General features: G+C 41.6%; 2 protein-coding genes across 2 annotated transcripts in view; one reads left to right on the top strand and one right to left on the bottom strand.

Annotated features, from left to right (window-relative positions):
* Nucleotides 1-3,050, bottom strand: part of pitpnab (phosphatidylinositol transfer protein, alpha b) — a 68,861-nt gene extending 65,811 nt beyond the window's left edge. Inside the window, exon 1 of the mRNA XM_061804159.1 lies at nt 2,913-3,050. The gene's annotated coding sequence lies outside the window, so the exon portion shown is untranslated. The remainder of the gene's footprint in view (nt 1-2,912) is intronic.
* A 312-nt stretch (nt 3,051-3,362) lies between these two features.
* On the top strand, nt 3,363-13,770 carry LOC133492150 (solute carrier family 22 member 4-like). The gene is made up of 11 exons (XM_061804153.1): nt 3,363-3,628; nt 4,344-4,526; nt 5,404-5,507; nt 5,581-5,735; nt 7,602-7,773; nt 7,838-7,964; nt 8,122-8,225; nt 10,498-10,712; nt 10,986-11,168; nt 11,440-11,575; nt 13,114-13,770. Exons 1-11 carry the CDS (start codon nt 3,422-3,424, stop codon nt 13,184-13,186), a joined length of 1,659 nt encoding a protein of 552 aa, XP_061660137.1. The 5' UTR covers nt 3,363-3,421; the 3' UTR covers nt 13,187-13,770.
* Nucleotides 13,771-15,110: the final 1,340 nt, after the last annotated feature.

Below are 15,110 nucleotides of genomic sequence, written 5' to 3'. Positions count from 1 at the left end.
TACCTCGATGTAGTCACGTTCAAATTACACTCAGATGCTAAATAGATATTAAAAAGGAACTTTTCAGCTATTTTCAGTTTGTTTGTTTTTTTAGGATCAGGGTGCAAGCAGTGTGTAATGATTTTGTTTTTGAAGTGTGGGGGATAAAACCCTAGACAAAGAGGCAAAACATGCCAAAAATAGGCCAACGACAAAGAGCAGGAGAAGGCTGGCGCATGTAAGGAGGTGATTGGTTGGATCACTAGATGAGGGCGGGGCTAAGCAGTCCAGGAAGATGTAGCAGAAGTTTGAAATCAAAGTATTGTAGAACTTGCAAGCAAAAGTTTGAAGTGGAAAGCAAATGTAGACATTTAAAGTACAAGTTGGAAATACAAACTCAAAACAGAAGTACACGTCGAAAGCCAAACGTGCGTACTCTTGTGGGTTGTTTCCACGTGACGTCACCCGTTGTGCTACCGCAAATGGCGGCCATTTTCGATCCCCGGACGCCCGTTACTCATACATAGCCAAGTTGGACCACATTATGTTTCTAACTGCGTTTATTGAAGCCGTGACCGACAGCACATCAAGCCCAGACTGACTATTGGGCTACCTGGGCATACACACGTCATGAAACTCAGAAGTACGCCACAAAGGCGCAATATTGTGCCCTTGATCTTTTACTCTATGTGACGGAGGAGGAGCACTTACTTGTATGCTAACACGGAAAAGAAAAGGCGGTGGAATATTTTTTTTTTTTTTAATATCGAGGCAAACTCCATTTATTCTTTTGTTTCCCCCCCCCAAAAGGTAAAACCTGAATATTAGTTCACCACAAACAGAGCGAAAAGTTTATTATTTGTTTAAAAGAAAGACAAAAGAATAAACAAATCCAGTATTTCACAAAAATCTCAAATCTTTCAAGTGACTAACAAAAATGGAGCTTAACTGTAATGTTGGCCTTCTGAAAAGAGTATCGATTTAGCTTGTTAGCTTAGCTCGGCGACACATCAGTTGAGGAGGTTGAGACCGGGCAGCGTGACAGCCACGTCGGGCAATCGTCCACAAAGCCACAGAACATCCAAAGTCTTTTGTCGATAGCGTTAGACGATGTCCCCGCTTACGCAGCCGGACATGTGTACCGGCTCGCGAGGCGAGGCTTTGAAGAGCTAGCGACTAAAAACTCTGGGAAAAGCTTCAGTGAATTGGCGAGAGTTGTGGGGAAAAAAGTCAGAAGAAGGCCCTTTGATGGTTAGCAAGTCCTCTCTTGTGTACTTGAGTCCCGAGACGCCCGTGAAACACAAAAGCACAAACCGTAACCAAGAGCATTCCGTAGACTTCCACGCTGGTACGCTAGAGAGGTTAAATGGCGGCGCACAGTGGCGTATGCGTAATTCAGCAAAAAAAAAAAAAAAAAAAAAAGTGACGTCAGTGAAAGCAACCCATTAAAAGTACAAGATTTAAATACAAGTGTTGGTTTAAATCCGGCCCCTACCAAAGAAACTCGAACAAATAACTCGAAAATATTTTACTACTACTACTACTACTACTAAGAATAATAATTTGACATGACAATTAAAATAAGTATTTTTCCATACAAAGGTATGAACTCAAGAGCTTCTTGCAAAGCAGTTCAAGTCCATTACCATTATTATAATGTTTTATAATGTTTTGGCGCCACCGTGTGGTCAATAAGGATCAGCGCATCCTGGCACGGTTCTAAAACAAAAATTCTAAACCCACAAAGCTTGACGTAGGTTTCGTAACCCTCACGTAACTGTTAGCTTACACAAGGATTTTGTGAAGACCGACACTCCAGCGTGCACGTGAACGTTTCGCGATCGTCCAGTACCGCTTTGAGCGACAGTCTGAAATTATAAAAGTCTTCACACAGATCAACACGTTTGCAAAGATAAAAGGTTGATGGTTTGACTGACACTTTTGAATACACAAACACTCATCTCTGTCTGAACCCCCCCCCTTCATGGCCAGTTCGAAACTGTAGCTTTCCTCACAAATCTGAGCACATTAACAAAAATGCGGAAGGAGAACTGTATGCTTGTGTGCGTGTGGTGGGGGTTGTTAAATGAACGTCAAAGTCTCGTTATGTTTCAATTCATTTGTACCCGTTTTATTTTCCATTACATAATTATATCGCCTACTTTTGGAGCTGCCGAGGGACTAATGAAATTATTTACACACGCACACACGAATGCATGTACTTGGACATCTCACAATGCTTGTTTATCTATCTCGCAATAACATCCAAATGTTGCATTCATCGACAATCTGAAAAATAGCACGCCCACGGTGAGAAATCCTCGTTTTTCTTTGAACATCAACTCACTTAAACAAAGGTTTTTTTGGAAAATGGTTGAATGATTGACACTCTTCACATGTGTAAACATTTTGCAATTGTTTTTCTTTTGGAATTCCTCCAACATTTCATTCATTTAACACCAGGTGTCGACGAAATGACGAAATGAGCGACAGTTGCATCCTCCCTTAACCCTCACAAAGTTTTTACAAGCTGTTTACTTTCTGGACAGCTTCCAAAATATTCCATAGCCTTGTGTGTACTTGAACGTTTTATTTATTTTGCATTTTGTTTTAAGTGACACTCTTGATAGGTCAGAACGTGACTCTTGCATGTACATGAAGGCCTCAAAATATTTTGCCGGTTTGCTTTTTTCGTATTCCCTCCAGGAAAGTAGCTTTCCTCACACATCTGCTCACTTTGGCAAAAAAAAAAAAAAAAAAAAAAAAAGCATATTTTGGGAGGCTTATGAAATAGCCTTACACTCCTACTTGTACCTGATAGACTCTCGATATTTTTGTTTTGACTTTTAAATCAACAAGACTGGTCTACGACCGCCGGGGAAGAGCTGCTGAGAGGCTTATGGAAAAAAAGGGCGCGTGTGTTTTGCGTGTACCTGAAGAGAAATCCTCAACTCCCATCAGCCGCGCCTCCGGCTGCACAACAAGCAGCTGACGAGAACTTCCTCCTCCTGTCCCGCAAGAACATGAGACGCACACTTTTCTTTCTTTTTTTTTTTCTTCCTTTCTTTTTGTTCTTGTCACTGCTGTCGACGCTCGGGCGTGTCTTCCGCAGTCACGGGACAGAGTGTGCATCTTGTTTGTTTGTTTGTTTGTTTTTCTTGCGGAGTCAGCACTTTAGAAAAGGGCAAGTCGCTTACGGGCAATCTATCGCGGGCGCGTGATTGACAGGCGGTGTTCCCGGGAGCGTCCGTGGTGGCAGGCGGGGTTCGACATGGGCAGGTTCGGAGCTTCGTGGGGTGGGTGCCAGGGCGGTGGCTACATATCCTGATCGTGGGAGAAGGAGCAAATTGAGTTCCCGAGCGAAATGGCTTCTCTTCTGCTTGTCGCTTAAAGTAATAGAAAAATAAAATTTAAAAAAAAAAAATCAAATTCATCACTCGCCATGAAGAGTTACCCGGAGAGCGTCGCCTTCCTGGGGCAGTTCGGACGCTTCCAGCAAGTCGTTTTTCTCCTGCTGTGCATCAGCATCGTGCCTAACGGCTTCGGTGCCTTCACCCTCGTCTTCCTGGCAGACACGCCGGCCCACCACTGCCGGGTGCCGGATGTCAATTTAACCGAGGACTGGCACGCTGCCGTCATCCCCGTGCGGGTGAGTTTAGTCGATTCGTATGACCGGTACGACCGCTTCCTGGAATGCTTCCATCCCTTAAAAATAAAAAATGTAATTTAAAGACCAAAAAACAGCGCAGATTGTCGCCGCATCACGCGAGATTCACAAAACCTCAGCAAAAAACGAGTGATTTAATTGTATTTCAGCACCTAAGTTTAGAAATCATGCGCCGGAAGTTGCGTTGTGCAATGCAAAAGCTTGCTGATTGTCACAAAATCGTAGCCCGGGTTAGCGAGTTCATGCATATGAAGCATGTACTAATTTGTTTCAAACTTAACAACGCAGGTTATAATCGTGCTCGGCAGCGCCCTCTCATCGAAAGCGTGCACAAGCATGAATTGAAAGAGGCATATGGCATTCATTTCCCGTCTTTTGATATAGAGAAAAATCACAAGACCCTCACAGCTGAAACCCATTTGCATGTTCCAGTTTGTTTCTCCAACCCCTCTTGTAAATATTCACGTTGCAGCCACACACAGCCGCAAAAGTAATAAACATACAATATTGTTAAACCATGCAAAAGTGAGCTGTACTATTCTTTGTTAGGCACAAATTGGGTTTATTTCAAGTGAATTTTTTTTTTTTTTTAGCTACATTATATCAACAGTAGATATAATCTACTGTTTTATTCCCACAGGATACATGCATTAAAAAAAAAACAACAACAAAAAAAAACACTTTTTCTAACATACAGGTGGTGAACGGCAAAGAAGTGCTGAGCAGCTGTAGCAGGTACCGGCTCGATGTAGTCCGGAACCTGTCGGACCAGGGCTACAGTCCCGAGGTGGATGTCAACCTCACCTCCCTGCAGGAGGAGACGTGTCAAGACGGCTGGATCTACAGCAAGGAAACCTACCAATCCACCGTTGTCACTGAGGTGACTGTGTGTCATTGCTCGACAAAACAAAAACTTAAATGGTTTGAAATTTCAAAGCAAATCATATATGATGGGAAGAAAGATGGGAATCCAAATCCAGGGAGGAGAATTTTCCGCCGATCGGCGGATTTCCGACTTTTTCAGACTAAAATGACCTTTCTCGAGTTGAGTGCAAATCCGTTGAGAAAATTTCAGGGGTGTGTGTGGGGGGAATAGGGTTTCGTGCGCTTGCCTCTCAGTGGTGGGCTCCGAGCTGCGAGTTCAGCTTCACAAGCACGACTATCATATGCCGTTCTAACTTGCTCGGTAGTGTAAATATTTGCATTTTGCGACATAAACATTAAAACTTGTTTGCGGCAGATTACTCGATTCGACAACAGAGGTATACGGTATAACGATCCAATCGTCTTAGTGGTTAATCGAGTTTCACCACTGCCATGTACGTGTGTTCTCGGTTCTCAGAAATCGCAGTGTAACTTGTTAAGTTAGCCAAGTAATGGCGCGTGGGACTTAGACAACTGAGCGACGGTGTGTTCAAAGTTTTATGATGGCGAAAGTGTTAGGAAAAAAGGATGAAGATCGAGGGCAATTGACAAGGATGCTGGAATCAAAAACTGTTTCAGACGGGCGTGGCTTGAAAAAAGTGTAACCGTGCAGATAGGACCGAAAACGGTATCAACATGTCTAACTGAACACATACAAAAAGTGGACATTCCCGGCAAAGTGCTGTGCACAAAAAATATCCAGGAGCAAACTCAAAAACTCAACCCCCTCCCCCCGCCCCCACACCCACACCCATCGACAGACATTTTCAGTGTTTTTCCAAATTGGTTATTCTCATCCCTGCAAATCCTGTATGTATTTCTCCATCTTTTAGTTTGACCTGGTGTGCGACAACCAATGGAAGAAACCATTCACTACTACCATTTTCTTTGTGGGCATCCTGGCCGGATCCTTCTTCGCGGGGCAACTTTCAGACAAGTACTGCGAGAAGATGTGTTTGATGTGTATTTGGCACAGTACATATGAGAGATACGTGTACGTCCTTGAGCAGATTTGGAAGGAAACCAATCCTTTTCATCACGCTGGCTCTGCAGACCGTCTTCAGCTTCATTCAGGTCTTCTCTGTATCCTGGTCCATGTTCACCGTGCTGCTGGTCATCAACGGCCTGGGACAGATGTCCAACTACATGGCAGCATTAGTACTGGGTAACGTGTTGGCAGTACAACAGAAACAAACACAATGATAAGACGTAATCCACAGTGCGCATTTCACACAATGACTTTGCAAAAATGCACGACAGAAATAAACCGGACAGTCGGAAATATTATCCACAGTCAAAAATACACAGCACATGTGCAAATTACTATTAAAAAAATTTGGTACGACTCCTCTTCCCCTTTGTAACTACCACCTGGCGTTATAGAAATAAACAGAACCACAAGAAATAATTCATAGAGTCAAAGAAAGTACCCGTACACTGTGTACTAGACTTTGAATCAAGTAATCAACATGTCCACTTTACTTTGGTCTCACAAAAAGTCGGATCTAATAAGACTCTTCCAGTAACACAACTGAAGGTTTGCTACAATATAATCTCCTGTATTTTCTTTATTATATAATTGGTGACGTCACCAATTTCACGGCGCCATATTGCTGATCCAACAGAGCTGCTCGACATTGTGGGAGACATTGAACCGGAGGAGAATATTTACAATACCCGAGACCTGTAGTCCTGTTGGTTGTCGCAACAGATGAGACAGATATTCAAAGAGATCATTTTATGGAATACCATCTGAAAAGACCAGAAAATCTGAATGGATTTCGACAATTAAATGTGATGGATAGTGCCCGACCAAAATACACACACACCTGTGTAGCGATCGCTTCATTTCAGGTAGGAATTGTTCTTCTCAATCTGAAATTACCAAGAAGTATTTATAATGCCAAGTTGGCTCATTTGAGAACAACGCGTATTAAATGTCACACCGGAGAAGTCAACGTTTGGCTGCAATCGCTTCCGTGTACGTTTCATGGAGATGGCTCCGAGAGTTTGTGTAAAACCAGAGCTCATCTACGTATTTAAATATTGGTATTTGTATTGAATACTAGCTGAAAAGATCGATGGATTCCGGCAAAGGTTAGCGTTTGGCCGAACACACTTCCGCCGTTCACGAGCCGTCAACCCGTCACTATGTGGGATTTATTTATTCCTGATGAGAGCAGATCCAGCAACAAAGTATTCGTATGCATCCACTTTTCTACGCTTTCAAACTGTTCCGTGTAAACGTTGATGACTTACTCACCAGATCCATGTGTATATCCAGTTGTCCAAGACAAGCGGAACTGGGGTAATAGTCCAGTTTATCATATCTTAGCATGAAATATGGGTCCTCTGTGCCGAGTTTATCTCGTTTTTTCATGTACCTTTGTTTATTTTCACCTTCTAAATGCCTAACGGTATCAGATAAGACTCTGGGCGACGTGCTATGGGACATATTTTCGTGTCGTCTCCAACCAACTTATCATTGAACAATGCTTTGTTAGACCTGCAATATGGCGACGTAAACAAGTCACGTGATTTTATGATGTAGGTGCACAAGGAAACCAACAGTTGTGTTGCATGAATTAGTCTATTGTAAGTTCCTACTGGCTGCAAGGGCATGAAGGTCTTTGATTGTGATTGGATGAACGAAGCCCGGGGTAGGGCAAGTGCAACCGAAGACGATGCGTAAAATGAGCTGGCTAGCTTGCCTTCAGAGTGAAAACCCGCACAGCGAGTTGATGACTGAAAAATAAAAACATAATGATGACGTCATCTATTAATCGACATCGATTCGACTATCATATTTGCATCGACTGCAAAAAAAAAAAAAAAGTTGTTTTAACCTCTACGGCATACGCTCCATTGTACATTTCAGAATTGAAGCAATTGTTGGTCATGATAAGCACCACCATCTTGCACGAATAAACACAACGGTTTCAAGTTTCCTCGTTTGTGTCTTTACAGCACATTTTTTTGTTTTTTTGGTGGTGGTGGTGGTGGTGGTGGTGGGGGGTGTTTCTGTGAGTAGGCGCAGAGATCCTCACTGGCAACGTGCGGCTGCTGTATTCATCGCTGGGAACCTGCTTTGGTTTCGCCGTCGGCTACATGATCCTACCTGTGTGCGCTTACTTCCTGAGGGACTGGAAGTCTCTCATGCTGGCCTTGTCCCTGCCCTGCCTGGTTTTGTTCCCCTTCTGGTGGTCAGTTCTAATGGAATGGGGCTTCTATCGGGTCGGGCCTGACTCTGGGTTGTGTCGCACGCAGGTTCATCCCGGAGTCTCCTCGCTGGCTCCTGTGCCAGGGACGAGTGGAGGAGGCAGAGGCCATCGTGAGGAAGGCGGCCAGGATGAACAAAGTGCGAGCCCCACAAGTCATCTTCGAGGATTACATTGTGAGTGACAAAGGATGAAAATGTTTTTTTGTTTTTTTTTTAATTTGAACATCAGAATAATAATTTCAAAACTGTATATTTGGTTCTGTTCCATTTAAAAAAAAAAAGAAAAAGAAAAAATCCATCCATCCATCAGCGATAATACGGTTTCCTACAGGTGAGCAAGCCCAAAGAGTCACAGCCCAAAGAACCGCACAGCATCCTGGACCTGGTGGGCAACTTCGAAATCGGATTCATGACAATGATTCTCTGCTATGTGGCGTGAGTACAGTGTAAAAAAAAAAAAAAAATTTTACATTGTATATTATTGTTGTTAATGTACATCAGGGATATACTTGTACCGTACTGTATAATAAGATTTATGACTGATGGTAGGTGAGACAATTTACTAGACAATAGACAGATGGATTTATATTTGTTTATATACAATTTTTTAGAATATATATATACACACACACACACTCTTTTGATATCCCCAAAATAAAAAAAAGTATTGTATCCCTCCAAAAATGAATTAATTTTATTATTAATTTTATCAAAAATCTTAAACATTCATGCACAAAAGTGACATTTTATTTAGAAAAAAATACCCATAGGTTTTTTTTTATCCCTCCAAAATATTCATCATCACTTTTGTATTTGTATAGAAAGTTATTAAAAATATTAAGTGCATCCCTAATATATATATATATATATATATATATATATATATATAATATATATATATATATGTATAAATATTTTTTTTTATTCACAAAAATATTTTTCTTTTTTTTAATACATTTTTTAAAAAATATTTCTTCATTTATTGGTATAGCTACAAAAAAAACTTATCTGGATAAAAAAACTTTATTTAAAAAAAAAAAAACAGTTGTATTGAACAAATAAATTGGTCATTTTAAAATGATTGAATGCATTGTATTTTTGTTCGACCCCGAAAACATTTACTGTATTCATCACCATTACTCGCAGGCAGGATTGTCATGCGCATTTCTGTATTCGTGTCGTCTTCTTTGTGACAATTCATCAAACAAAGGAACATCAAAGGGAGTTTACCTGCAGAGGCCACAGTTGACACAAATAATTAGTGTTAATAAGCTCTGCTGTCTTCTGTTGACAGTGCTTACAGTATGTTCCCTCTTTGTCTTCAAACTACTGACGTAAAATGGAACTATGTCGCACAGCCTGGAAGAAGAACTGGTTTGTGGGCTACGCCTATTGTTTTAAAAATCCATCATGGTAACTTAGTGTTGTGCTCAAGACCACACTATACGACCGCAAGACGTGCCTGAGGCCAGAACTCACGAGACCTCTACTTTGTGGAATCAAGACCAATACCTATACAATCCTAGACTGTGACAAGACCAAGACCGTAAAAATCTACTTTAAAAACCATCACATGAATGACTAGTTATAGAGCATTCTCATTTTGACTTACATTTTCCTCTAAATATATTTGACGGCTAAAAACATGCTGACTGCAACTCTCTTAGTTACTATTAAGTTTAGCTTACCTGTGTTTGTTTTCTTTTCAAGATGCTTCCGAAAGGTTGACTTTGCGCCCCGGAATTTTGGGGAGTTGAAGACCGCTAAATTCGCACCCACAGTATTTTCTTTTATTTTATTTTACAAATCAGATATTTGTGGTTGAGGAGGTCAAATATAATTCCCACTGAGTGAGCCAAGAGCAGTCTTGAGCTATATAATATTTCGTTTAACTAATCGCAAAAATAACGTATTGTAGCAGTTTACATTCTCCCTCACTGCTCCTTCATGTCTCAAATATCATAAAGATCACAATCAATGTACATTCAGGATTTAACACTGGACTGAAGTGTTTGGAGATCGTCTGGGTATCATCAATTGTCAATGGCCAGCGAGCATGCTAATATAATGTGCCAGGCTAATTCCTAAAAATTCTAATTGTTGTCACAAACTGATTCAGGATGCAAAAGCAAAGATAACACTGGACAAAAGTTCCTGGAGGCCAATCGGGTGTCTTTTCTGCATTTGTTGTTAGTTGCTAGTTAGCCTGCCACGCTAAGATGTAGATTAGGTCTTAACTAGGTGCTCTTCTTTCTTTGTCATGAACCGATTCAGAATCCAAATTCATTGCTAGCACGGGGGTGGGGAATCACTGACAGGAGGGTTTATTGCTTTAATTGTTTGGGGCTTAGCTAGTGAAGCTAACATAGTGGTCTATAAAATCCCTCAATCATTGCAAACACCTGATACTAAAAGCATGAAGTTGCAAGCTACAAAAAAAAAAAAAAGACAACACAGTGGTTTAACAGAAGAATATGACCGCTAACTTGTCAGTGCCTAACGAGACAACAAAGTTAATGAACAGTGTCGGTTGTCACACAAGCCTCCTTTTTGTAACACCAAATAGATAACCTACTAACCTAACCTAGCAAAATAAAACGACAGTGTGGCTTAACAGAAGCATAGGGCAGCTATCCGGTTGGCAAAGACCTAACAAGCTAAGCTAAAGTATTACTTAACGTCATCAGTGCGTGCTCCCATCTGCCAGGTTCACCATGTCCGCGGGCTATTACGGCATCTCCTACAACACGACGCAGTTCCATACCAACGCATACATCAGCTGTTTCATCTCAGCGGCTGTGGAGCTTCCGGCGTACGTGTCCAGCTGGCTGGCTCTGCGCTATGTGTCGCGTCGAATGTCTGTTATCGGCTCTCTTTTACTGGCTGCGGTGCCACTCTACTTCATACAGCTGGTGCCTGAAGGTGATTGAAATTTGTTGTGTTTACCCTCTTAAGCTCAAACCTAACCACTAATCACAACTCCTAACTCTTAATCCAAACCCCTTAATATCCAACTTGTGTCACCTATTTCCCTAAAAACAATCCATAACCCTTTATAACCATAACTTTTAAACACTTTAGTTTTAAGGGCTAGGCCCTTAAACCTGAACACCCGGACATTGAGTAACAGCGCTCGTGTTTGACCACAGTTCACGAAAACTGAATTCCACTGACCTTTTTTTCCTGGTTCGACAGACTACACTGGTCTTTCGCTCACTCTGGAGATGGTGGGAAAATACGCCATCACCACCGGCTTCGGCCTGATGTTCGCTTACACCACCGAGCTGTACCCGACGGTGCTACGAAACACGGCGGCTGGAATTTGTAACACAGTGGCGAGGCTGGGAAGCTGCATCACGCCATACCTGCTGGAACTCAGTGAGTTCTTTTGTTTTGTTTTGTATCTGTAGGATAAAAACAACAAAGCACTCCGTGTTCACTTTTGTAAATGAGGAGGGGTAACTCAAAGTTGCAGAAAATTTCGTCACTATTTAAGTCATTTTTGCTAAATCCAGTGGTCCTTTAAAGACAAAGTCATCCTACAGATTTTGTCCGATTGGTAGCAAATACAGTATTACTATGACAAACAAAAACACATCCAGACAAAGACTCTCATTTTATTTACTGATGTCATTTGATGTTGAAACAGGGTCTTATTCACCATTCCTGCCTTACATCATCCTGGGCAGTCTGGCCGTTTTGGCGGCCTTCGCTACGGTCCTCCTGCCAGAGAGCTTCGGGCGACCGCTGCCCGAATCCATCCAACAGATGCGCAAGAGAGAGCGGTATGTTAAATGATCAACACGCACACCAAATAACTACAATAACTGTCATCTCTGTAATCCAGATGCACATGTGAAAGAAACCAGACTGAATTTAAGATTTTCTTAAAAGGCCAGTTAGACTGAATTGAATTAGCTAAATGTGGCCATCAGGAGTAGACGATTTACTTGAGATTTTGCGACATAGTTTTTTAAATATGTAACGGGTGGACTTCTGTATTGTGTAGCTTTAAAGACCATGTCGTGACACAGGATTCTTCTCGGAGGCAATCTCCATTTAATTTGACACAGCTGCCGTGGACAAGGTGAAACAAACACTTTGTAATATCTGTAGCATCAAGCTAGGACCACAACGTACTTCGGCGAAAGGGGGGAACAAAATACCCACCATATTAACAAAGGTACCTGCCGTGAACAAGGCGAAACAAACACTTTGTATTAGCTGTAGCATCAAGCTAGGACCACAACGTAAAGCAAATACATTATCCTCTATTCTTACTACAAAGTGCGAATACTCCTCAACCACAATGTAGCTTACCACGAAAGGGGAGGGGTGAAGACGGTTGCGGTACTTAGTACGGGAGGGTGTGTCCCCTCTACGTGTACGTGGGAATGCAAGGGCTTAATTACAATGGTCCACTCAGAGTTAATATTTCAGGCAACTATTTACAATTTTTTTTGTGATTATAAAATAAAATAAAAAATATATACTTTTAAGTTTGTTACATATCCCGTAATTGCCGGCTGACAGAGCACACCTGGTTATAAGCCTCAGTACACAGAAAGAGTTTTAACGCTGGTGCTAGCATTGGTGCGGCGCTAGCATTAGCGCACCTGGTTATAGGCCTCTGTACACAGAGTTTAACGCTAGCGCCACGCTAACTCTTTAGTAGGTGAATTACTTGATATTTTGCGACATATAGTTTTTTTTATATATGGTGAGAAGTTGTTCTGGGGCTAGCTTCAGCGTTAAACTCTTTCTGTGTATTGAGGCCTATAACCAAGTGCGCTAACGCTTGCGCCGCATCACCGCCTAAACCGCAATGTTCAAAGCATGTAATAAAGGTCGCGGCTTGTAGGCCGGAAATTATGGTAGTCCCATTTGTGTTACGTTAAACACCGATTACATTAAAGTGAATCCTCGAGATGATCGTCAAAGTTTGATGCCAGGGTCAGTGTAGGCAAAAAAAAGAAAGCTTACCTGTCAGTCTACTGTCATACTTCCTTCCCAGCGGGACTCGTTTTGGCCAAATTCCTTAGTCGGTTTGTCAAAGTACGAGCTGTGTAATTCCTCCGAAAAATGTCTGCTTCACGGGAAAATAGCCAATTTTCTGTTAGATTTCAAGCATGTGTTCTTGAGAGTTTGTCATGCATCTTGATACAAAAGACAATGAATTCGGTGTCATTATGAGAAACTGGCGTCTGGGAATTAGACACTATTTGTTATGTTTTGTGTTGTGTGAGTTATAGAAAATCCATTGTTTTTCAGAATCATGCCAAAAATGTAGAAAAAAAAGTGTAATTTCCTTTCACTTTTCCAGCATCAAGTGTCCGTGCATCCCGAAGGCAGAGACCCCCGTGGCTGTGGTTCTTTCGGAAAATCCCAAATCTTAATAAAGGATTAAAAATAGTTGTTTACAGGGCTGATGATGTTTTTTAATAAAAAAAAATAAGGCTGCATGTTTTTTTCCCCCTTTTCTGGACAGTTGACTTGGAAATACGTCATATCAGGTCACTTTTTTCAAATGTAATTTCTGACTTTATAATGTGTAATTGAATATAAATGTGGATACTGTTTACAAATGCTGACACTCTATGGAGGACTGGCCTCACTTTACTATGCGCACATCGATGTATTTACGTGTCAATGTTTTTGTTACTCTGTTATCGTCCTTCTGTATGTACGGTAATGCTGAGTGCATGTTGTGTTTTTGACTTTCTGGAAATGACTCGCTTTGTCTGTTTTTTTTTTTCTTTTTCCCCAATGCGAACTGTTTTAAAAAAAAAAAAAAAATCCTAACCAAAATGGAGTGGTTTTGCTCAGGTGCAGAGAGCCTTAAAAGCTAAATACAATCATCTTATTATATAAATTGTACAAACAAGCAATACACAGTGTACACGGGCCACCCCTTGCAACAAGTATCGTATGTGATTCTGTTGCTTTTAAAGTGACAATAAAAAAAAAAATGTTCCGTTTACCTTGAAAAATGCTGGAGTATTTTTCCCTTTGTGCTTTTATTTTCCTTCTTTTATTTTTAATATTTCAGGCTGTTATACAAGTGAGTGTGACATTCTCTGATTGGGTCGGACTCACTGGGGTGATTGTGAAAGGAAGGACAGCAGTGATGGTCAAAGTATGGATTCTAGATGTGGGAATGAAGGAATGTGAAGGAAAGGTGGACCAACATGGGGTAGTTGGCACTAAAAACAAACGATTAATATGATGAGGTAGGACTAGGAGCACAAATTTTGGAGAGGGAAGTGAAAGTCGTACTTCGGTTCGTTGATGACTTTTTCTTCTATGAGCTTAGGAAAGGAAATTATACAAAAATCAAGTGGAGATAGATTAGTATAGATTCATAGAGATACTTGATGAAATTTGTTTTCAATGCGCGGCATGGTGACTCAGCTGTAAAGTGTTGGCCTCACAGTTCTGAGGTCCAAGGTTCGATCCTGGCCCCGCCTGTGTGGAGTTTGCATGTTCTCCCCGTGCCTACGTGGGTTTTCTCCGGGCACTCCGGTTTCCTCCCACATCCCAAAAACATGCAACATTAAATGGACACTCTAAATTGCCCCGTCGGTGTGATTGTGAGTGTGGCTGTTTGTCTGTCTCGATGTGCCCTGCGATTGGCTGGCAACCAGTTCAGGGTGTACCCCGCCTCCTGCCCATTGACAGCTGGGATAGGCTCCAGCACTCCCCACAACCCTTGTGAGGATAAGTGGCAAAGAAAATGGACAGATGGATGTTTGTAATGCCTACAATATAAGGAGCGAATGTACTTTTTTTTTTTTTTTGGGGGGGGGGGTCTTTGTTTTGCTCCCAGGATCAAGGTGTCAAACTCACAGTCAGTGGGCCAACTAAGGTCCATGATATGATATTTTGTAGCCCCCTACTTAAGAATAAAGTAAAAGAAGAAGGAAGAGGAGGGAGAGGAAGACGGGACATAATATACTGTATAATGTTGTTAATATGGTTCCATAATATGGAACGGTACCACCACAGATAATTGTTAGATGCAATACAACCTTTTATAGCAGTGTACCTATGTTTATGCTAACCTCGGAGGGTGAAAGTCGACACCACATTCCATATGTGTGGACGACAAGAAAAACAAAACGTCAACGATGCTCGTACATTGTGCTGCATAGGGTTGGGTAAAATGCCATGCAAGGAAAAAAACTTCACGCTTCACCGTTCACCTGTGTTCTCTGACCCCTATGACACACAAGATGGCGTAATTGGAAACCTATCCATTACAACAACGGAACTGGGAATCACCCTCTACACCCTTAAAAAGGTAAAGTTGGTTTTGTTTCC

The sequence above is a fragment of the Syngnathoides biaculeatus genome, chromosome 18 (assembly GCF_019802595.1).
Source record: "Syngnathoides biaculeatus isolate LvHL_M chromosome 18, ASM1980259v1, whole genome shotgun sequence".
In the NCBI taxonomy this organism is placed as follows: Eukaryota; Metazoa; Chordata; class Actinopteri; order Syngnathiformes; family Syngnathidae; genus Syngnathoides; species Syngnathoides biaculeatus.
The sequence above is the reverse complement of the archived record's forward strand: the minus strand, read 5'-3'. Positions and strand labels throughout refer to the sequence as shown.